This window comes from Pipistrellus kuhlii, unplaced genomic scaffold (assembly GCF_014108245.1).
Source record: "Pipistrellus kuhlii isolate mPipKuh1 unplaced genomic scaffold, mPipKuh1.p scaffold_m20_p_4, whole genome shotgun sequence".
NCBI lineage: Eukaryota > Metazoa > Chordata > Mammalia > Chiroptera > Vespertilionidae > Pipistrellus > Pipistrellus kuhlii.
This window is the reverse complement of record NW_023425540.1, coordinates 47,050,442-47,073,385: the sequence shown is the minus strand read 5'-3', so window position 1 is coordinate 47,073,385 and position 22,944 is coordinate 47,050,442. Positions and strand designations below refer to the sequence as shown.

Here is a 22,944-nt window from a genome sequence, read left to right as displayed (position 1 = left end):
TAAATATGACTTTTTCTTATTTTTTTCTTCTATTTTGCTTATAAATTACAATTGTTTGCTGTACATAGGAAATATTAACAATATCATGGTAAATTTGGTCTCTGCATTTGGGTTTGTGATGCAATAAAGAAAATACTTGCCTTTGTTTTAAAATGAGAACTGCAGATAAAATACAACAATTTTCAGTTTGATTGTTTTGATGCTGAGAAATCTAGGTTTGCAGTGTGCAAAATGTATTTCTTAGGATAAAACATTCTAAAATAAATACTTTACACTAGTTGGGACAAGTTAAAAAGTGTTTGGTATTTTAAGTTAAACTATTTCAATAAATTTACTTCTACACAGAAAAACAAAACTTCATGAAAAAGGCATATTGTACTAAGCCCTGTTTTTTGTTTTTAGTAATTTCTTAACATCTCAATCAATAAGGAAATGCATATCAAAAGTACTTATATTTACAACTATTAATTAACAACAATTTGAAGGGACTACAATACCTGTTGTTGGCCAGATGTAAAGAAAAGGTTGCTCTCACACAGCATGATAGGAATGTAAGACAGCAGTCTATTAACATAAAATTAAAAATACATAAGCCTCTCAACCAATGGTCCTATTCCTGGGATTCTGTCTTATTGAAGTAAAATCATTTCTAATTCAAATCTGTAATAACAATAGTTTAAAAATATCAGTTGAAAGCCAAAACTTAATGTCTAGATTTAAAACATAAAATGAAATTGACCTCTAATAAAGGAATTCTAGAAGTGCTACCTTGTCATCATTTTTCACAAATTTAGAATATCCACATTTATTGGAATGAATTAGGTCTTATTACAATACATAGAGGTACTGTTATAATACGTTTAAACTATTATAAGTTTGTTAGTATATTTAAGGTGTTTTCAGAAGTTGGTTTATGACAAAGTAAATAATTATAACAAGTATATAAATAACTCAGTTACATCGTTGTAGTATATCCTGACAGAAACTAAACATCTATTATGTGCTGTTTGCTGGGCTTCTTATTTTTCCTCAGTTCAACCCCCTGTAGGATAGCAACTCAGATTCTCTTTGTTCTCAACATTTTTGCTCTATTTTAGAGAAAATATATATATCATTTTAGAGTATTCCAGGTTAACTTTTCCATGTATACATGAGGAACATGAATATCCAATAGGTTAGTTACCACTCAAAACCATAAAGCTCATTCAGTGACACTGTCTAGATATGGACTTAAGTCTTCTAGTGTGTGTGTGTGTGTGTGTGTGTGTGTGTGTGTGTGTGTGTGAGAGAGAGAGAGAGAGAGAGAGAGAGAGAGAAAGAGAGAGAGAAAGAGAGAGAGAGAATATTGTCTATGACAATTGTAAGTAAATAATCTTTCCATCTGGTTACCATGTGTCTTACAAAGCAGAGATATCAAGTCATAAGCATTTACATTTGATTTACTGATATCTAACAATAATTATCCTGCTACACAAAATTTTAAGCTCCTCAAAACCCCCAGGAAATATCTGCTTCCCTGAAGGTTGCCTCCTTTCCTCCTCTGTAAATTTTTATAAAATATACCTCACTTTTGTAGATAGAACATACTAAAAATAATTTACGCTTTTCTTGATGACCCAGTGTCAACATATGTTCAGATGAACAGGCAAAGAATAATTTACAAACTTACTAATGAAAATCGCTAGTATATGGCAAAGCCAGTATTCAAATCTAGGTGGTCAGCTTCCATCTCTGTAATCCTAATTACTTTAAACTGCCTTGTTAAAACATATTTAATATCCTTCCTTCTGTGTAAGTATAACCAATGTTTCCTGCTCTTTGTGTCCAGATAGGGGCAGGATCTTTGACCATATCTTGACCCAAACCTCCCTCCTGTTCTCTGTGGCTGCAGCCATCTTGGTTAGGGTTAATTTGCATGCTCACTCTGATTGGCTCGTGGGTGTAGCAGAGGTATGGTCAGTTTGCATATTTCTCTTTTATTAGATAAGATGGTTCTGAATACTGATCCTATGTCTGTTATATTCATTATGAATGGGTTCTGTTCATAATAATTTATAATTTATTAATATAGCCATATTGACAAGTAATGTAGCCTTGAATCTATCATCACAATGACAGCTGCCAATAATATTTTGATACCTAAAAGATGGGGAAATTTTATAGTTTCAAGCTATCTACAGCTTATAGATTCATTTGTCTATTTTCATTATGTTTAAGTTAAATCTTATGAAATTGCCATGTTAAGATAAAAAATGTCTAATATGGGTAATTTCATATGATTCAATTTAATATTTAGAGACCAAATATAGTTCTTTATTTTTTAAGATGTTTTCATTATATGTATGCTATAACATCAGATTTTATGCACTCATATATACTCCTGATCCTCTCATCATCATTAAGCACTAATGCTCACACTTTGTAAAAGATAGCACATTTCAAATATGTCAAAAAGAAAATTTTAAACCAAATTATTTTACTGGATTAAAACTACATTACAACTCATGTAACATTATAAAGTATATTTTAACCACAACTATGAATGTTTTTTTTTATACTAATGTCTGTGTTGTTCATGTACAAAGGAGTTTTAAATCGCAGAATAATCTAAAAACTTAAAGCTGAAGGATAAATTCCCTTCTGTGTGTCTTTGTGAATTAGGGCCATATGGTATTTGTGTTTTATTTCTTCTAGAAGGGTACCCTACTGGCCAATTCTTAAAAATATAAATTTTATTCCATCTTATACCTATGGGTGCAAGATGGTAACTTATATTTTTGCATCCTCATGAATTCATCTTCCTTGGATATCTGCCTTCCATTTGGATTTTATCGAGCTATGTTTTACTTTATAAAAAGTCTTAGCTTTTTAAATGAATCAAATTTTATTTGTAAATTTTATCATAGAAGGTAAATATTTATGTTAGTGTTTCTTCAGATGATATTTTCAGTGGTTGAACTAAAGAAGCTAGCGTGGGGTGGGGTGGGATGTGTATGTGTGACATATATGAGACAATTAAAATTATTGACATAGGTATGTGATAAAGCAAAAAATAATGGATTTTTCTTATTCATAAGGATGTTTTCTTAGTAGATAATGCTTACCAGTGTAACTACAGAATGAATTATATGAAGTAAAATAAAATAATCGTGAAGTTTAATTTTTAAAATTGGTCATTTTTACAACCATTACATTTTTATTTTACCTTGCTGAAAATCAGTTATAAATTTAAAGCATGTATTATAGGAATACACTTATTTTAGAACTTTGTAGCAACAGGTAAGCCAAAGGAAAATCTGTCAGTTTTGGCATTGGTTCAGAAAATATGTGAACCTGTCACTGTAAGCAGTCTCAAAGGGCAAAATGCTTTACAGGAGCTAATTAACCTTAGAAAATAATTACGCAAATATGCAAATGTTGTTTAGATAATTCCATGTGTTATCAGCTCAGGTAGTCCATCATAAATGCAGACCTTGCAATGCCTCAGTAGTAGAATCTGGCATAGTTGATAAGGCTTTGGTTACTGCATCAATTCTATTTGGCATTTAACGACTAATGATGGCAAGAGTACATCAGGAAATTCAACCTGTACTCTAAATACAGCTGAATTCCTCAGTTTAAATATCCTATGCATTCTGCCACCAGCAAAGTCTAATTAATGGATTTACGTATTTTCTTTTCATGCACTTTGTACATTTGCATATTCTAAAATCATCCAGCTTGAAGTTACTCAATACAAAATGAACTCTAATGTGAAATTCATGGAGAACCTGTAGAATAGATTTAGTGTGTTTGCATTTCTGTAATTGAGGCATATTAGAAAGTCTTTCATGTTGAAATCTGTTTAGTCTCAAAATACACTGCTGGTAATATACACCTGCTGGATTATGGTTTATAAATAAATAATGATGTGGACACAATGTGGGCTGTGGGTTGGAATGACACAAATTTACCTTGGAATAGCATCACCTCATTTATAAAACTGATTTTAGTAATGGACTATGTCAGAAATATATATTAAATACCACTCCACGTATATTAATTCCTGTGCTACCGTTATTGTGCTTAACTGTTGTCAGAGGCAGTAAATATTTGGCAGAATGTGTTACATCTTAAAAATGTGGGGATCTGGCTCTCTTAAACACTGTGAATAGTAAAAAGCCATCATTTTGTGAAAGCCTGGGCAAATAGTCACATAATGGAAGCCAGGTTTTTTATAACTAAGGTTTATGTTCGTTATCATTTTTTGAATAAAACTAATTAATTTAAAAAAATGTAATTCACATAGCATCATTAACTTTCCTTTGATGATTCGGGATCACTACTGTTCTTGTCAGTTGCTGGGCTTTAACCGCAGTACTGCTCTTACATGGCTCAGTAACAGGTTTCTCGGGCTATGACGCACTCTGTGCTCTTCTAATTTTTTTTTTTTTTTTTTTTTTTTTTCTTTTTTTTTTTTACTTTTCTGTTTATTCAGTTATTATCAGACTTTTAGCTAGCAAGTCTTACTGGTAATTAAACCTGTCTGAAGCAACCCTTTTGGTATGCTGCTTGGAAATGTGTGGTGGGTTCCGACCAGATACTAGAATTTGGTACATGAAGGTGCAGATGCTGCTCAGATGCTGATTCTCCCTAAAAAGCCAACACTAACCATTCAGTAGGATTTGAGTTTTTGTTTACTTGTTTTATTATAAAAACCATGAAGTTTGTAGAATTTTGGAGAGTTGAGAAAAATGTAAAGAAGCTAAAATTAGAAAATATATTTATAATCCCACAATCCATAGGCAGCTCAGCTGTTTTTAATATTTTTGACTTCTAGTCTTTTCCAAGCCTTTTCACTTAGTGAATTATACCATATATATAATAAAATTAGATGAACTGCGTGTCTTACTTTGTAAGTTCATTGAATACTTATATAATATTTCTGTAGGCAGATAAATTATAATTTATTTAAATATTTATTCCTGCATTACTGGAATTTAAGCTTTATCCAGATTTTTGCTTTTATAAGTGAGACAGTGATGAACATCTTTGAGCATCTATCATTGCCACATTTCAGATTACCGTATTTTTCGGACCATAAGACGCACTTTTTCCCCCCAGAAGTGGGGGGGAAAGTCCCTGCGTCTTATGGTCCAAATATAGCCTACACATATACTTTAAAAAAAAGTTTTTTTACTTGCCCGGCTCTGTGTGGTCTCTGTGTGCTTGCCCGGCTCTAAAATGGTTCTAAATGCTGCTGTTTACTTTACAGGGTTGATTACATGTGTTTATGACTGTGATGTTGGGTTTTAATGCACATAAAATATTTTAGGACACTATTTGTTTCAGAATCTTTTTTTCTTCATTTCCCTTCTCTAAAAACTGGTGCGTCTTATGGTCCAGAGTGGGGGGGGGGGGGTGTCGAACTCAATCAGAGAAGGGGCCAAAATCTAAAATCCAGCCTAAATCGCGGGCCAAATGGTTTACTGAACAGTGATAAACTGTCATTGTGATGGAAACGCAGCGGAGTGCAGTGATGACAGCGCGGTGCGGGCCACATTGCAAGGCCTGGCGGGACGGATTTGGCCCGCGGGCCTTGTGTTTGACACATGTGGCAGAGCGTCTTATGGTCCGAAAAATACTACTAGAAGCTAGATTCCTAACTGGAGTTTAAATACTTCTTTGTCTTGGTTTTTGAAACTCATTTCATATTTTGTCAATAGTATCACTACCAGTAGACCTGGCATCGTTAGTCATTTATTAAATGCCTGTAAAATGCCTCGTATTTATAGTTTAAATTCAAAAGAGTATCTAACTTCAAATCTGGTTTTAAAACCTTATATTCTAGAAGGGGGGAAAAGTGACTTGGCAAATTAAAGAAAAAGCAGGCTAGAGAAGAACCAATGAAATAGTAGAGGAATAAATGTAACCTACCATCACTAATAGTAGAGCTGACAGGTAAATGTAAGCCAACAATATTTTGCAGTGGTTTTAAATAGGCATGATAATACATGCAAATAGATGTAAATACTTTCTGTATGTTTCTTGTAAGGCGTGTCGAAGGTTGGCAAAATCCTTTCTCCATCTGTCAGATGAGAATCTGTCCTTCAGTTAACTTTCTACCTCTGTCCCTGGCAACCTGATAAGATAGTGTCTTAAATTGGGTTTCCCAGGTAACAGATTTTGAAGTTGCATGCAGGAAGTTCATTGGGGAGTTTTCTAGGGATCCTCACTTGTAAGGGAGTGGGGGAGAGGGAGGGAAGGAATTTCGAAGGAGGATCTGAACTGCCCTGCCATACAGTCACCACAAAGGCCTCATTCAAATCTATGCCAATCTCTGCATCTGGGATGGCTCTTTAGAGATGTCTTGCCTTGAGGTAAGAGATAGGGCTCTTATAGATCCACATTATCGCCAACAGTCACTGGATATAAGTTGCCTCAGAAGTGGGACTGTTGATTTAAGCAGTTTAACTTTCTTTGGGTGAGAACAGCTCCCAGTCAGTACCTCAGTTAGAGCTAATCAGGGCCAATCCTCCCACAGCTCAGGAAATGAGTGCCATATAACTAACAGGAGTTCTGGGAAACATACTACACCATCCACTGTGGGTGGTTGGTAGGCAACATTGTTTAGAAGAGATATGGGCTATACATGCTATAGCTTTGGTCTTCCCTGGGGGTAGTAATTCTTATAATTGGTCATGTTCCACATAGGCAGGAACCCGGGAAGCCATGCCTATGGAGTTGTTGCAAGAGGTATTGGCTTTTGTGGGGTGTAAGACTTTTAAGTCAGCATAACTCATGCATCTGCCCAAGGTGAGTCTGGTTCCCTCATTACTGAGCTAGCCCCCTATGGCCAAAGGACATAAATCCTGGAAGTTCGTGTGGGCTGCTGCTGGATCTACTGGGAGGCTCTCACCAAAGTTGTTGTCCTAAAGGCAACCTGTCATTTCTGCCCTGTATTTTGCAGGGTCAGTGACTGTCAAGTGTGACCCAAATTATTTACTTACACTTATAGGTGACCCCATAAGTGGATATTATAGACATTTTTTTTTCAATCGGTTTTCACTTTTTAGAAAATTTGCTTTTAAAACCTAAAACTAATGAATAATGTAATGATCTTAGAGTGGTGCTGAACATATTTAAGTACTTAGGGCACATGAATACTTAAGGTTTCCTTTTGCTACTGCTGACAGGCCATTATTAAACAGATGTTGTCTCCCTAGAGTATAGAAAAGAATCAGCTATAATACTGATCTCTGAAAACAGTAGTTTTTATATGTGAACTGTGGAAAGAACTGTTTGTTCTTAGCTCTCCGTTAGTCAGAGATAGGTCATTTGGGCCTGGTTGACAGTTTCCCTCATATCCTGTGAGTCACAAAGTTTTGCTACTTCTTCTGTTCCAATGACTCATTCCATCCCTTCCTTTCCATTCACTCTGCTGCCACCCCAGTGGCATTTATAGTCTTTATCACTTTATATTTTTGGATTATGGAGCATGCCGCCTTGGAAGTGCTCTCTGCCTTTAGGTTTTATCTTATCTGCGCTGCATTACCTGTGAGATCCCAGTCAGTCTACGTTCCACGATAGAGTTTTGTCTATCGTTTTCAGACTGTTAATGTGTAAACCACATTTTCCTGGAGCCTATATAACATCTCAGGAAATAGTGAGAAGAAAGGCTAGAAAGACAGGATTAAAGGGAAAGACTAGAAGAAATGAAACTACTAAGAATCTATTGTAAGAGGACCCGAATTGAGGTGGGAATGGAAAGGATAGGACAGGTATGTTCTCAAAGAAGAATTGGTGATTGTGAGAAGAAAGCCAGGAGAACCTCAGTGAGGTCAGATCATATGGATTTATAATGTGTCCATTGAACTTGGTGTCATGAGTAGAGAATGTAATACTCTCACATACTACTGCCCCTTATGTCTTTATGTAACACCTTCATGAAATTGAAAACATATTAAAGAGCAGGATCATGGCTTGCTTCTTCTTGTCCTTAAACACCCACTTCCAGCACAGAGTATCATGGGGACAGAGTAATTTATTCTTCTGTATATGTCTTTATTCTGTCAACATGTAAAAGAATATTTATTACCATCACAGGTTTTAAAGAGTGTTAGTTCTGCCAGCCATAGCATGTAGAAACTCTGTTTTGTTTTTACATTTATTTCTCTTTTTATGGGGGTGGTGGTGGTGGTATTGGAAATAGGATTTTTGGCATTTTTTATTTTTCAATTATACAATAGTTAACTATTTTATTGTTTTGTTTATTATTTTGTATTATTTCAGGTGTACAACAAATACTTCACAAATTGTCTCGACCCTCCCCGATATTTCCAGTACCCACCTGTCACCACACATAGTTACCACAATTTTATTGACTATATTTTCTATACATTTCTTTCATTGTGAGATAAAATTATGAATACCAGGTATCTGGGTTTTGTCTGGATTGTCTGAATTTAGACCTGTTCTCCCAATACAATTTGTATTTCTGTATATGACTACAAGGTTGTAAGTAATCATCCTGAAGATAAATATTTTTTCATTATTCGTTTATTACCCTAATATTTAATGAACAAGACACAACTCTTGGTCTCAAGAATTTGCTAATCTAGCAAGCGATTAGCAATAGAAATCACTCAGTGCAATAATGGGAGCATCCACAAATTGTGGGACATTACCTCTTCTTGGGGAGACTTTTGATAGAACATGATGTCTCATTTGAGTTCAGAAGGTAAGTCGGAGTTAGTAGGTGAAGGGAGTGAGTGAAGTGAGGGCATGGCACAGGTGTCACTTTGGAAACAAAGGAAATAGTCCAGAGGCAAGAAAAGTATGGCGCAGATAGGTTACTGCCAGTTGTTTCCTGTAGTTGGAACACAGCGAATGTTCTCGGTTGTCTCTCTTGGTGGGAAATGGGTGTCTGGGATCATTGTGTTTTGCAGGGCAATAATAAAAGACAGAGTTCAAGGTAGAAGCCAGATCATGAAAGGTCTTAATGTCATGTTTCCTGAGTTCGAATTTAATTCTCAGGGCAATGAGGGAATTTTGAAGGGCTCTAAACAGGAAGTGAGTAATGTGGCAACATGATCATATTGTATTTTTGAAAAGTTGTCCTCACTACAGAACTAGGCAGAGGAGCATTTAAATGGCCAATTCTAGAAGCAGGGAAAGTGGGCAGGAGACCATTGCCAACATCAGCGTGTGAAATGATAGGGCTTGAACTAAGCCAGGGGAAATGAGAATGGCAAGAAGTGAATGGATTAAGAGACAATTGGGGACAGAATCAACAGCATTTTAATGATTGATTATATGTGGAGTTTGAGGGAGAGAGAAATAAAATACGATTCTCAGAATTCAGCTGGAGGTGGGGAGCAAAAAACAGTGACATAGGCTCACAGAGAATGTTCTTAGCATAGTGTTGAATTGGTTGAGTTTGAATTATCTTTGGGTCATCCAGAAGGAAATGACTTGGTGTACAGCTCTGGAGAGAAATTTAGGGCAGAGATAGATATTAGGGAACAATAGCTTTTAGGTGGCAAGTGAAACCATTCATATGGACCTTCTTAGGGAACTAATCTTTTGGTGTGAAAGCTTCCAGGCAATATTTGTACAAAATATTTTCATGTTGTTTAGTTTTTAACAGTTTGTTTTCTAATCATTATTATTTAGCTCTTCAGGTTTTTTCTTTTTCACTTTATCCAGGTTTTACTACAATATGTGTCAGTTATAGAAATAAACACAAGAAAATGAAATTATTATAAAACTTTTAGAATTAAAGCAACATGCATACATGTTTTAAGGTTTAACAATTTAGGGAAATGTGAAAGGCTTTGGATTTATATGTTTAGACTTTTCCTAGTTCTAGAAAAATAATTGTATGGAAAATCTCTTTTTCAATGTATATTTTAAATGACATACATAGAAAATTGTTGCTGATTTCTGCTTATTTTCAGCTTACAGAGACATTTAAAAATTTATATTGTAGTTCAGCCGAGACCGGTTTGGCTCAATGGATAGAGCATCAGCTTGGGGACTGAAGGGTCCCGGGTTCGATTCCGGTCAAGGGCATGTACCTTGATTGCGGGCATAACCCCAGTAGGGGGTGTGCAAGAGGCAGCTGATCGATGACTCTTTCTCATTGATGTTTCTAACTCTCTATCTCTCTCTTTACAAAATCAATAAAAAAAAAATATATTTTAAAAAAATTTATAGTTCAAATAATTTAATATAAATATTTTCAGATACACATATAGAATTATACCTGAATTTTTTAGTGTTACAGTTTTATCATAAGACTACTATACTATTCTGCTATGCAATGAATATCCTTAGATATATTTTAATATCTTAGATATACGTAGAATGCACTATTCCCTCAACAATGTGCTTATTTTAATATTTTGTTTCAAAAGATTATAGTAGCAGTTAAGTTTAGTAATATTTTAGTAATAGTATAATACTAATTTATTCTCTAATTTGAATTTTCAAAGTAGTCCTTTTGTATTATTATTTTGAATAATCCTTGACCATCTTATTTCTTATGCTATATGAGCAAGCACATAATTTAATTTTTGATGACTCTGATAGTAATTAGATACAGTATTTCATATATGATCTTTGTTTTTATAGGAAAATGGCTCTCCTGAAGAACATGCCATTTATGTATGGGACCATTTCATAGCCCAGTCGGTGGCCGAGAATGTATTTTTTGTCGCTCACAGCTATGGAGGACTTGCTTTTGTTGAACTGGTAAGTGCACGTTTAACTCTAGTTTTAATCCCCAAACTTCCTATAGGTTTATCCCCTCCATTCCCTTTTTGTTGACATAATTACATTAAATCAATTTGTCATGGATGAAAATACTGTCTTTTGAGTAAATAATTTTATTCCGTTTAAAAAGACTATACTTATTTTATTTTATTTTGGCAGAACTTTAAAATACTAATCAGAAAGTTTTTTGCCTGTTCCTTACCTAATTATAACTTTTTAATTTCTACATTATAACCCCAGTTTCTAGACATTTTATGATATCTGTGTTTCCTGTCTTATGTGTATATCATATATATCTATAAAGTGTTAACATTTTTAAGAGACCCTTTGAATATTTGAGAATATTTTTAATTTTTAAATAATTCTTTATTGTTGAAAGTATTATACACGTCTCCATTTTTCTCCCATTGACCCCCTCCCCTCCAGGCCTTCAGCACCCTATTGTCTGTATCCATTGGTTGATATTTTGATAACCTTTACCTGATTTATCTCTACAAATTAGCACTTGGTTAGAATCTACGTAATTAAAGCTATTATTCTGTTTCTACGTGGAACTTATTATATGGCTGCAAAAATATTTGCATTTCAAAATAAGCTGATTGTTTGAGTTAAGATTATATGTACATGATAGAAAAAATGATTAAGGTTTCTGAATTTTGTCTGTATTATCTGCAATGTGAATGATTAATGAGATATAATCATTATTAAAAATACACTGCTAAAGCATTTGTGCCTTTTTGCCCATAACCCCTTACATCACAGAACGATACTAGTGCTACAATAAAGTGATTAATTTGATTAAAGTCCATTTGATAATTTTAAATCTAGTAGCCTCAAGTGGACATTGAACACAGGCACAGCATTGGTTATCTTAATTTTTATGTTTCTAAACTTTGCTATGTGTTTCTCTTTTCATAGAAATTAGAAATATTTCCATGGCTTTTTAACTTCCCCACACTTTATTGCTTACCCACATGATTTAGATATAACTGGTAATGACACCAGAGAATAGTTTTGCTAATCTAAAATTTTCAAATGCTCATGCTCTCTTAAGATCAGGAAATGAATTAAATTGTTTATTTCTTCAGTTGATTTTACTTTTTAGAAATGACTTCAAGTACTTTTATCTCTGTTGAATTTATTTTAATATATATTGGAAATATTAAGATAGCTAATAAACTGTTAAGGTGACTTTTTAAAATGTGAATGTTTTCTTTTAAACCTACACACACACACACACACACACACTCACACACAAAAGTTTTCATATATGTAGCTTGTGTTTTCTTTGCACACCATTAAATGATTTAAATCATGATATTTCGTTGATTTCATTGACAGAGTAATAAAATATGGCTGAAAGCCTGTAAGACTTCTCTCTCTCTCTCTCTCTCTCTCTCTCTTTAATATTATAAAAAACCTTCAGTACATCATATTTGGAATTTAACTGAGTTTTGGACAGTTTTAAAGATAAACTTAAGATGCCAGAGTAGCAGATGACCAGTGTGTCACCCGTATTTTGCCCGTCCTTCTTGTCACACACTGGTGAATATTTCTCTACTTTTGTTCCACTTTAATATAAAGCACACAGATGTTTCAGAACAAGACTTGACTTCTGACCTTGAGGCTCTTTAGGGTCAGGGTCCTCAGGGCCTGTGAAATTATCACAAGCTGAGCTAAAGTTTTTCTCCATCACAGGAAGTAACCAGTAAGTAAGAAGTTAAAAAGGAGCTTTGTCAGAGAGACAAGATGGTCTCAGTAGGGTCAGCTTCTGTAGTCTGCTGCCTCGGCAGGAGGTGCATGCATGGGAGGAGGAATATAATATAACCAGTGGCACATCACATATCTGTCAGGCAACACCAGGCCTGAGAAGTCTATTTAATGGAATATACCTTGTTTAGGTTTTTAAACATTAATGACAATTATCTCAACTTCATGTACTTGCAACTTTTTGTGAAATAACTTAGATGGGGGTATGTAATGGATTTAGTGGTGACAACTAAAGAAAAAGTGGTTATTGGCCTAATGATATGGATTCCTCTAAAAAACATAATATAGTGCACTGATTAGTTTTACATAAATTTTGACAAAAGTTGATTAATATATAAAGCTATTATGTTTCTACTTAATTTCAAAAGGAATTTTAAAATTCAATGTTGAAAAAGAAACAATAAAAAGACATTGAAATATTTTTCAGGCCTTTATTTTGCTTAAAGCTGAATAATATTACCCATTTTCCCCAATATTCTTAAGAGAAAAGTCATGATGTTTAAAATGTTGAAATATTCACTCAGGATTTTTTTTAACATAAGTGTAATATCTAGAATTACTTTACATAGATTTAAAATGTTAATATTAACTTTATAAGATAGTAAATTTTGAACATCTTGAATTATAGTTTAGATCTGTGTCTCAATAATGTGTTATACATATCAGATATTAAGTCCTTTGGATTTCAATAAAGTTAGACTTTTTAAAAGTGTCATAAAGGTGTACTCAAGTTTAAAAAAAAACAACTCACACACACACACACACACACACACAGACACACACACTCCTTATGGAATAGTCAGAAGTTGTAACATCATGTTTGAATGTATAAAGATTGTTTTTCTACCATCCTCAGGTAAATTTACATTCTTTTTGTTTAGGTCATGGGTTTTAAGAAAATGTATTTTGAATGTAAATTCTGTAGATAGTACAGCTTCAATAATAAATGCAATTATTTAGAGTGCTTACTATTTGAAAAGCAAGTACCAGTTAGGACTTATTCTAAAATGTATCCTGAGGCTTACTAAATTTAAATTGTTTATAATTATAGTTTAAAATTAAATGTATTGCTAATATATATCTGAAAATAAATTACTTCTAAATTTAGAGCAGAAAAAATATTTCAGATCTTTCATATTTTGCTAATTACTATTCTTGAAAACGGAGAACTTAATTTATTATTTTATTATGCCTTAAAGTATTGAATTTCTCCTGAAGAATACATTATAGTTACAAGATTTATTTTCAAAACCAATGTTCATTTTATGGTAGTAAATCTTGGAATATGATCAGGTCCAACCTCATAAAGACAGTGTACAGTTTACTATAATAATGAGAAAAGTGATGCTAAAAATATGCCTTTCACAGCTTTTATTTTTATCAGATGGTAACAGCTCAAGTTTCCAATTCTCTAAACTTTCTGTGATTCCAGTAAGAATGGGTGTTGATAAGATAGCTCTGGAAGCAATTTGAACATTCAGTCATTAGAGGCAAAAGGGAAGAACTACTTATTTTATGAATTGATGATCAATTTTTAAAATTAATATATCTGCCCAATGTTATCTTTTCTGTGTATTTAAAATAATGTCAATATAAAAAAATAATTCCAATATAAAAAGTAACTGTTATTAAACCATCATTTAGAAGACCTACATTTCTGTGTTAGAAATTATTTGATAGAATTAGTTGTCAAAATCAGAATGCATGTACCAAATTCATTCAGAAATACATCTACAAATATTGCAGTTTACTTTTGCCTATATTAGTTGTTTATGTTTTATCTCATTTGTTGGAAATTAACTGTCATTAAAAAACAATGCAGTTGTAAGCTTTTCATCATATCTTTTACCAGCCACTTTGATGAAGTGATTCCATTGCTTCTATTGTTGGTCATTTCAGAATCCTTTGCTCTTGTCTTTGTAGGTGATAGTTTGGCAAAATTAAGCAGCCTTAAAATTTTCTTTTAATTGAAAATTTGTTAGCTTTCCTAGTTAATGACCAGTTTTTAATCTCAGCTCACCTTCCCTTCCTGTTTGCTGTGCTCAGTAAATCAATTTGCATTCATATGTCTTTTCCTAGTCAAAGTGAGTGTTGATATTTTTATTAAACAATTGTAAATATATTTCATTAGTTTATTGAATCATTTCAGCTGATATAAAATTAGTGTTGTTATAATTATTTTTATTTTTTTTTCCATGTTACTAGTGGTATGTACATAACCACCATTAAAAACCTCACTTAGAAATGTGTGAAAACTGTTCCTTTTGAAAGTGCATCTCTACCCACTTTTGATTTCGGTTTCTCCATGCTTGTCAGCACTTGATTGGCACCTTACTTGCATGTGAATTAAGGACTGAAGGGAACTCTGTTTTCCTGCTATTGTTCCATGCTGGGCTCCCTAGCCTTCAGGCAGCCTAAGCTGACCTTCAGCAGTTGATAGAGGACTAGTTTTTGGACATAACTCTATGAGAACACTCAACCTCAGTCTACTCTGAATTGATCTTTTGAAATTGCCTAGGGCAAGATTTGGATTTAGACTGAAGAGAAATGGAATGGGGCTAAAAGAATTAATTTTTACCTTTCATGGCATCACCTAACTATGACCTTAAAGAGGCATTGTTTACATTTTGTCTACAAAGAACAACATAAATTGGATATTGATAGGTTATCCACTTAATGTGATCAGTGGGAATAGCTAAAAGTTGGGCTGTTGGCAATCAAGAATTAAGGAGAGGGGGGATAAACCAAAGAAAAATTGAGCCATAGTAATAGTATAGTAATCCAGACCAAAATGCTTCTTAAAAACCTACTTAAAAACCTATTTTACTAAAAATATAATAAGTTGCCATTTAGAATATAACTTGAATTTCTAAGTTGGCTGCCTAGGTGACATGAATAGGGATGATTACAACTTTTATGGCATGCTATCTTAATTCTCTAATTTTATATGAAAAGAATTTAGTTTTGCTAACTATTCTGTATGGTCTTTAGGGAGAGAAACCAGAGGTTATATTATTGTTTTTCTCCTCTATTGAATTTTATCCCTGCCTTGTATATAGTGTAAATACCATCTCCTGGTTGATTGTTGATAACACTAAATTTAGGAGTTAGTTTCAGGAGTCCAAGTAAGAGCCAATGAAAGATTTTACCAACATAGAAGTAGTGGGAGTGGTGAGGAAGAAGCAAACATTAGAGATATTAAGGGGTCAGATTCTCATTAGTTAGTGACAATGGATCTGGAAAGCTGAATGAGAACAAAGAGGCGATAGTATAAACTTCCACATACACACAGACAGAAGCATAACAAAGTGGGTGTGAAGAGAATCCAAGCACAACAAATAGTGAACAAAGATTATGCAGATATATAGATATTTGGGGGAAATGTCTGCACACACTGAATATTTAATAATTGTGGTTAATATAATAAACTAGAGGCCTGACGCACGAAATTCGTGCAAGAGTAGGCCTTCCTTCTCCTGGCTGCACCCAGCACTCAGGTTTCCCTCGAAGCCCTGACTTCATCTGGAAGGTTGTCCTGAAGGACATCCAGTCTAATTAGCATATTGTGCTTTTATTATTATGGACTAGAGGCCCAGTGCACGAAATTTGTGCAGGGGGGGTGTCCCTCAGCCCAGCCTGCACCCTCTCCATCTGGGACCCCTCGAGGGATGTCCAACTGCCTGTTTAAGCCCGATCCCACAGGGATCCCACAGGGATTGGGCCTAAACGGGCAGTCAGACATCCCTCTCACAATCCAGAACTGCTGGCTCCCAACTGCCTGCCTGTCTGCCTTCCTGATTGCCCCTAACTGCTTCTGCCTGCCAGCCTGATTGATGCCTAACTGCTCCCCTGCCAGCCTGTATGCTCCCACCTTCCCTCTGCCAGCCTGGTCACCCATAACTGCCTTCCCCTACAGTGTTGATCACCCCAACTGCCCTCCCTTGCAGGCCTGGTCCCCCCAACTGCCCTCCCCTGCTGACCATCTTATGGTGGCCATCTTGTATCCACATGGGGCAGGATCTTTGACCACATGGGGGCAACTATCTTGATCTTGTGTGTTGGAGTGATGGTCAATCTGCATATTACTCTTTTATAAAATAGGATAGAGGCCTGGTGCACGGGTGGGATCTGGTTGGTTTGCCCTGAAGGGTGTCCTGGATCAGAGTGGGGGTTCCCTGGGGTGTGGATCGGCCTGGCCGAGGGGCCTTTGGTGGTTTGCAGGCCAGCCACACTCCCCAGTGACCCAAGTGGAGGCCCTGGTATCTGGGGTTTGTTTATTTTCTACAATTGAAACTGTAGCCTGGAGCGGAGCCAAGCCTTCTGCTTGCTCTAGATGGCAGCCATTTCTGCTGGAATTTATTTACCTTCTATAATTGAAACTTTGTAACCTTGAGTGGAGGCCTGGGTCTGCCAGGTCTATGGGAAGCTTGGCTTCCTCCACTGCAGAGGAAACCCAAGCCTCCCTCCTGCTCTCTGTGGCCACAGCCATCTTGGTTGGGGTTAATTTGCATGCTTGCTCTAATTGTCAAATTGGCTTGTGGATGTGGCTTTTGGGTGTGGCAGAGTGATAGCTAATTTGCATATTGCTCTTTTATTAGGTAGGATGAGATATCAATTCAGAGTATTCAAAGAGAAAGAGTTACATATATAGATATGTTTTGTTAAGCTCCACAGGAGTTATCTAAGTACTGAGGCTTGACTTTTTTAAACTTTATTTAAATAATTTTTAATATGTATCAGGAGGCCTCACTCTTTAGAAGGATAACTCAATTTGTTAAAAGTTTATGTTAACCTCTCCCTTTTGTTCTATAGCTAAACAACCAACACCTTTTGATAGATTTACTTCTCTGAAATCTGCACTTTCTGTGGCTTTAAGACCTTCTGAATAATCTTTTTTTGTTGTTGTTGTTGTTTGAACTATTACAAATAATGGTACATATATCTCCTTTTTTTCCCCCCCATTGACCTTCCCCCAGCCTCCCCTACCCCCAGTATATGATTTATCTCCTTTTTACTGTATTTTTCCAAATAAAAACTTACAGTTCTAGTTTAATTTTCTCACTACCATTTTTCCATCTCACTGCACCTCTACCCCTGATCTCAAGCCCAGTGTAGTATAAAAACAAGAAATTTGGAAGAAAGTGACCTGGTTTGAATCCCAGTTCTGATACCTACAAATTATGATAAATTAGGTCAGATCACTTATTTATATATCCTTCTGTAAGTACCCATAGCAGAGTTTGAGGATTAAATTTAAAAATTCTTGGTCTCTAGGAGTTACGTCAGTGTTAGTTGAATGTGAGTCTAAATGCCAACTGGTTACACTCATTCTCATTTTTTGCTAATGCCATTTCCCTTTCCTAAGTGAAAGAATTTCTCTCCATACTAGATTTTTCATGAAATATTCCTAACTAGCTCCTTCTTTTTCTGTAGTATTTATGTTTCACAATTTAAAACTTTAGTAATACTAATTCACTTTTCTTAAAAGTTATCTTTTATCTCTAAATATTATCTTACGCAAATCACCCAGAAACAACTTGAGGATAAAGAGTCTAATATTGCTCTTATTCTCTCCCCCCACCTCAAGATTGAGAACAATATATATTACAGCAACACAAACTGTCTTAGATATCTATTCAGTCAATTGACCAATATACAGAGTAAGCATTAATAATAACTCTTTTGCTAGTTGAACTTAACTAATTTTTCCTACTCTCCATTTGAATATTGATGAATTCATTCACATTAGATAGTATTCCCCTTTTTGTTCCTGATGTTAGTCTTATATAGTCAGTCTCCTCTTAGCTGGTGTCTCCTTAACTGTAAAGCTAACTGAGAAGCTTGCTTCCCTATGACTTCTCAGTTAAAGAGGAAAAATATTAAAATGAGTTATAACTGCATCCTCATAATGTTATATGGCAATGTGAAGAGGAAGTCTAGGAAACTTTCCACTTCATTTCCAATCATGAGTTTCACATTACTTTATATTTAATAATTAGCTTACTCTTATTTGTTTTCATTTTTTTAAAAATAATTTTTGAGATATAATTTACATATATTTATGGAGATATAATAGAAATTTATTGAGATATAGTCACATACCATAAAATTTATCCTTAAAAGTATACATTTCAATGATTTTTGGTATATTTACAGATTTATACAACTAACACCACTATATAATTTTAGGATATTTTCATCACCCTAAAAGAAACTCCATATTAAAATTATTTGTCCATTTTTTTGTGTTGTCATTTTACTGTGGAGTTGTAAGACTTCTTCATATATTGGATATAAGTCCCTTATCAGAGACTTTATTTGCAAATCTCTTCTCCCATTCTGTGAGTTATCTTTTCACTTTTTTAATGATGTTCTTTGAAGTACAAAATATAATTTTTATGTTGATGAAGTCTAGATTATATAGTTTTGTTTTTGTCACTTGAGTTAATTTTTGTACATTGTATGAAGTAGGGATTCAACCTAATTTTTTTAAATGTAGATATTCATTTCTTTCAGCAAATGAATAGACTATTGAAAAGACTATTCTTTCCTCTTCCATTTGATCTTAGTACCTCTGACTATAAATATAAAGGTTTGTATCTGTACTCTCAATTCTATTTCATTGATACACTTGCTTGTCCTCCTAACAGAACCACACCAGACTGATTACCATAGTTTTGCAGAAAGTTTTAAAATAAGAAAGTGTGGATCATCCAACTTTTTCTTCTTATTAAAAACTAGGGGCCCAGTGCACAAACTTGTGCACCTTGAAAGGAACTGTGGGCCGTGAGGCTGCGATGGCACAGGGGCAGGTCTTGGCCCATCCTCCATACCCTCTCCTGGCCCTTCATGCTACAGCCCCAGGTCCCTGTCTGCTGGCAGCCCCGCTCCTGCCACCACCACTCCCATGCGCTGAAGGCTTCGGCCCCGCTTGCACAGTGCCAGCAGCAGGTGTGAATGGGGCTGGCACCATCAGCAGGTAGGAGTGGCAGCTGCTGCCCTGATCTCCTCTCAGGAGCAGGGTAGGTGGAGAAGCCCTCAGGTGTGATCAGGGCCAGCAGCAGATGCGAGAAGTGGCTGTTGGCCCCATTCTCCCCTCAGGAGCAAGGGGAGGTGGAGAAGCCCTGATTGGGGCCAGTAGCCACTGCTCACACTTGTTGATGGCTGAGCTGTTGGGGCCAGCAGTGGGTGTGAGCATTGGCTAAGGCACCGGCAGCTGGTGCAAGCGGGGCCAGTGCTGGCAGCAGGTGTGAGCACCCAGCGGGACCACAGTACACAGGAGCAAAGAATTTTCAGTAACCACCAAAGACTTGTCCCGATGACGGCCGATGCCTGCCATGTTTCCCACGTGCCCCCTGGTAATCAGCACATGTCATAACGACCGGTTATTCTGGTTCTGCTATTCAGTCTATTTGCATAATAGTCTTTTGTGTTATAGGATTTTTGTCTGTTCTAGGTACATTTCCATATGAATTTTAGCATAAATTTGTTTCTGAAAAAAGAAGGAGCTGCTATTTTGATTGGAATTAAATCTGTATATCAACTTGGGGGGTATTGATGTCTTTTTAAAAAATATATATTTTATTGATTTTTTTACAGTGAAGAAGGGAGAGGAATAGAGAGTCAGAAACATCGATGAGAGAGAAACATCGATCAGTTGCCTCCTGCACACCACTGGGTTTGTTCTTGCAACCAAGGTACATGCCCTTTACCGGAATTGAACCTGGGACCTTTCAGTCCGCAGACTGATGCTCTGTCCAAACCACTGAGCCAAACCGGTTTCGGTGGTATTGATATCTTAATAATATCGTCTTTTAATTCATGAACATGGGCTTTCTTTACATTTATTTATACTTTTTTTAAAAGTTTTATTGTTATCAGTATACAAGTTTAAACTTCATTAAATGTATTCCTAAATTGTCTTTTTATTCTATTCTAAATGAAATTGTTCTTTTAATTTTAGTTTCAGATTGTTCATTGCTAGTGTATAAAAATAAGACTGACTTGTATATTGGTCTTATATTCTCCAATGTTACTGAATTCATTTATCAGTTCTAGTAGTTTTTTGGGGAATTCCTAGGATTTTCAAGATTATATAATCTCTAACTAAAGATAATTTTACTTTTTCCTTTCCACCCTGATTGCCTCTTTTTTTTTTTTTCTAACCGTAAGAAAACACTTATTGGGTAAATTACAGAAGTAGAAAAAGTAAATGGGCTTACGAAACAAGTTATGGAGGTAAAGAAAGGGAATTTGGAGTGAGCACGCTAAAGGTAATGTGCTTGGGAGGAGGAGAGGGAGGGAGAAGGAAAAGTCTCTGTGAGGAATCCCACCCTGATTGCCTCTGCCCAGTGCAGTAATGAATAGAAACAGCTAGCCACAACCGGTTTGGCTCAGTGGATAGAGCATCAGCCTGTAGACTGAATGGCCCCAGGTTCGATTCCAGTCAAGGGCATGTACCTTGGTTGCAGGCACATCCCCAGTAGGGGGTGTGTAGGAGGTAGCTGATCGGTGTTTCTCTCATTGATGTTTCTAGCTCTCTACTGCCTTCTCCCTTCCTTTCTGTAAAAAATCAAAATATATTATTAAAAAATAGCAACAGCTAGAGTGGACATCCTTTTATTCCTGATCTTAAGGGGAAAACATTATGTATTATCTCCGTTCTTGATAGATAATTTCCACCATGAACCTAATGTGCTCCTTAATATTTATATCCCTCAGTCACATCAAGATCAGGTTGTTCAAAGGCTGAAATGGAGGGGGACCACTAATCTTTTACAAGAATCTTTTATAGAGTAAAAGACCCATATTAGTGCATTGGAATTGCCTTTGCAAGAAGCTTTTTTAATATCCCGATAGATGGGTTGCATCTAGGTCTTACAGCCCTGCATCTGTGCAGCTGAGAGATTGGACACTCTATCTCTTGATTCAACAAAGACTGCCAGGAAATCACTGGTAAAATTAGCATAATAGCATCTGAAGGAGTACCTAGGGAAATTGACACATTAATTTGTTAGATATAAATCTCTCTATAAGATATACTTCTTTCTCCATTGGTTTTATAAAAGATCTTAATGAGAGATTTTGTATGTTACTATAGATATGAGAGTATGATTGACTAGTGTAAGCTTTTTTTAAAGAGGGACTGTAGAAAAACACATTTCAATTAATGACAGGGTCACTTCTTTCTGTTCTTATAACCTCATGCTGATCACTCAATATGAGCATTCCCCCAAATAAGATTCCCAACCACAGTGACACCTCTGATTTGACACCACAATTAAAAAGAGCTCTTTGGGAGTGGGGAGGGGGATTGAAATCAAAGCTATTCAACTTCTATCTTAGTGGTTAGACCTCAATGTTTATTAAATAATTTAATCAAATTAACACAAGAGTGCCAGGTAGACTCAGACTCAAAGCACATTAGATTCATGTTAGGGTAAAGCATGAGAAACAAGGATGGAAGCCATCTTATTATCTGTGCAAACATCTTATTATTAGAGTTCAGGGTTGGTTCAGGAACAGATAACTTAGCTGGAGAGCCTGGTTTGGGGAAAGTAGAGGTGAATCATCACTATGTAGGTGTCTGTAGAACATGGTCAACTCAGGTTTGAATCAGGAGGTGTAATCTGGTTGCTGGGGACAGAAAATCAAGACATTGGGTAATAACTGAGCAAATAGAATGCAGTCATTGGTTCTGAATACTTTTTCCTTGCCAAGCTCACCTTCCTGCCTCATGGAGCTGGAAGGGGAAACAAGAACAGGATTCAGCACTTGGGAAAAGATCAGCAAAGCAAGATTTAAGGCTTCAACCATTGGCTGGAGGGTTGGAAATGGAATCCTTTCCTGAGAAAGAAAGAGGTTATAGCAGTAGGAAAAAAATAAATGAAATAAAATCTGAAGGACTATGAAATGATGAATCAAGTCGGAAATCTAATTCATGTGGCTTAGGTCAGAATGGGATAGAGTTGAATACTGCATTTTAAGGTCCTTTACATACCCAGGGCTTATCCTTGACACATTGGTTATCAGGTTTCTGTGACAATAAAGAAAATGAGTTGGGAAGAGCTCTCTTTCTCCTGTTCCTGTGACTCTTATATGATCACACTGTGGCTCTAAAACTTTCCATGAGACTAGAGAAACAAAGAGATACTCAACTAAGCCACTGTGATGTTCACTTTTAGAATTGGGGACTATTAACCCCTACATGTCTGTGAATTGTTTTTCCCCTCACCTTGTTAGTTATAGGTTTGCATTGCTTTCCCACTGAATGAATTTAGATTATGGTAAAGCCACCTGACTATAGAAATTATTTTTGAGTTAAAATTGAATATTATGCTTTTAAAACAACAAAAAAAAATGCTTTAGAAAACTATTAAAATATTTGTTCATGTATTCAGTTGAACATCTCACTCTGTA

The 22,944-nt window shown here is 35.5% G+C and overlaps 1 protein-coding gene across 6 annotated transcripts in view; it reads left to right on the top strand.

Moving 5' to 3' along the window:
- The window catches only part of FAM172A (family with sequence similarity 172 member A), a 338,830-nt gene that overhangs the window by 166,269 nt on the left and 149,617 nt on the right, over positions 1 to 22,944 (top strand). For all 6 annotated transcript variants that reach the window (XM_036408793.2, XM_036408791.2, XM_036408787.2 and 3 more), the window contains one exon: positions 10,615 to 10,734. In XM_036408793.2, the coding sequence (XP_036264686.1) occupies positions 10,615 to 10,734 (120 nt within the window). The remainder of the gene's footprint in view (positions 1 to 10,614; positions 10,735 to 22,944) is intronic.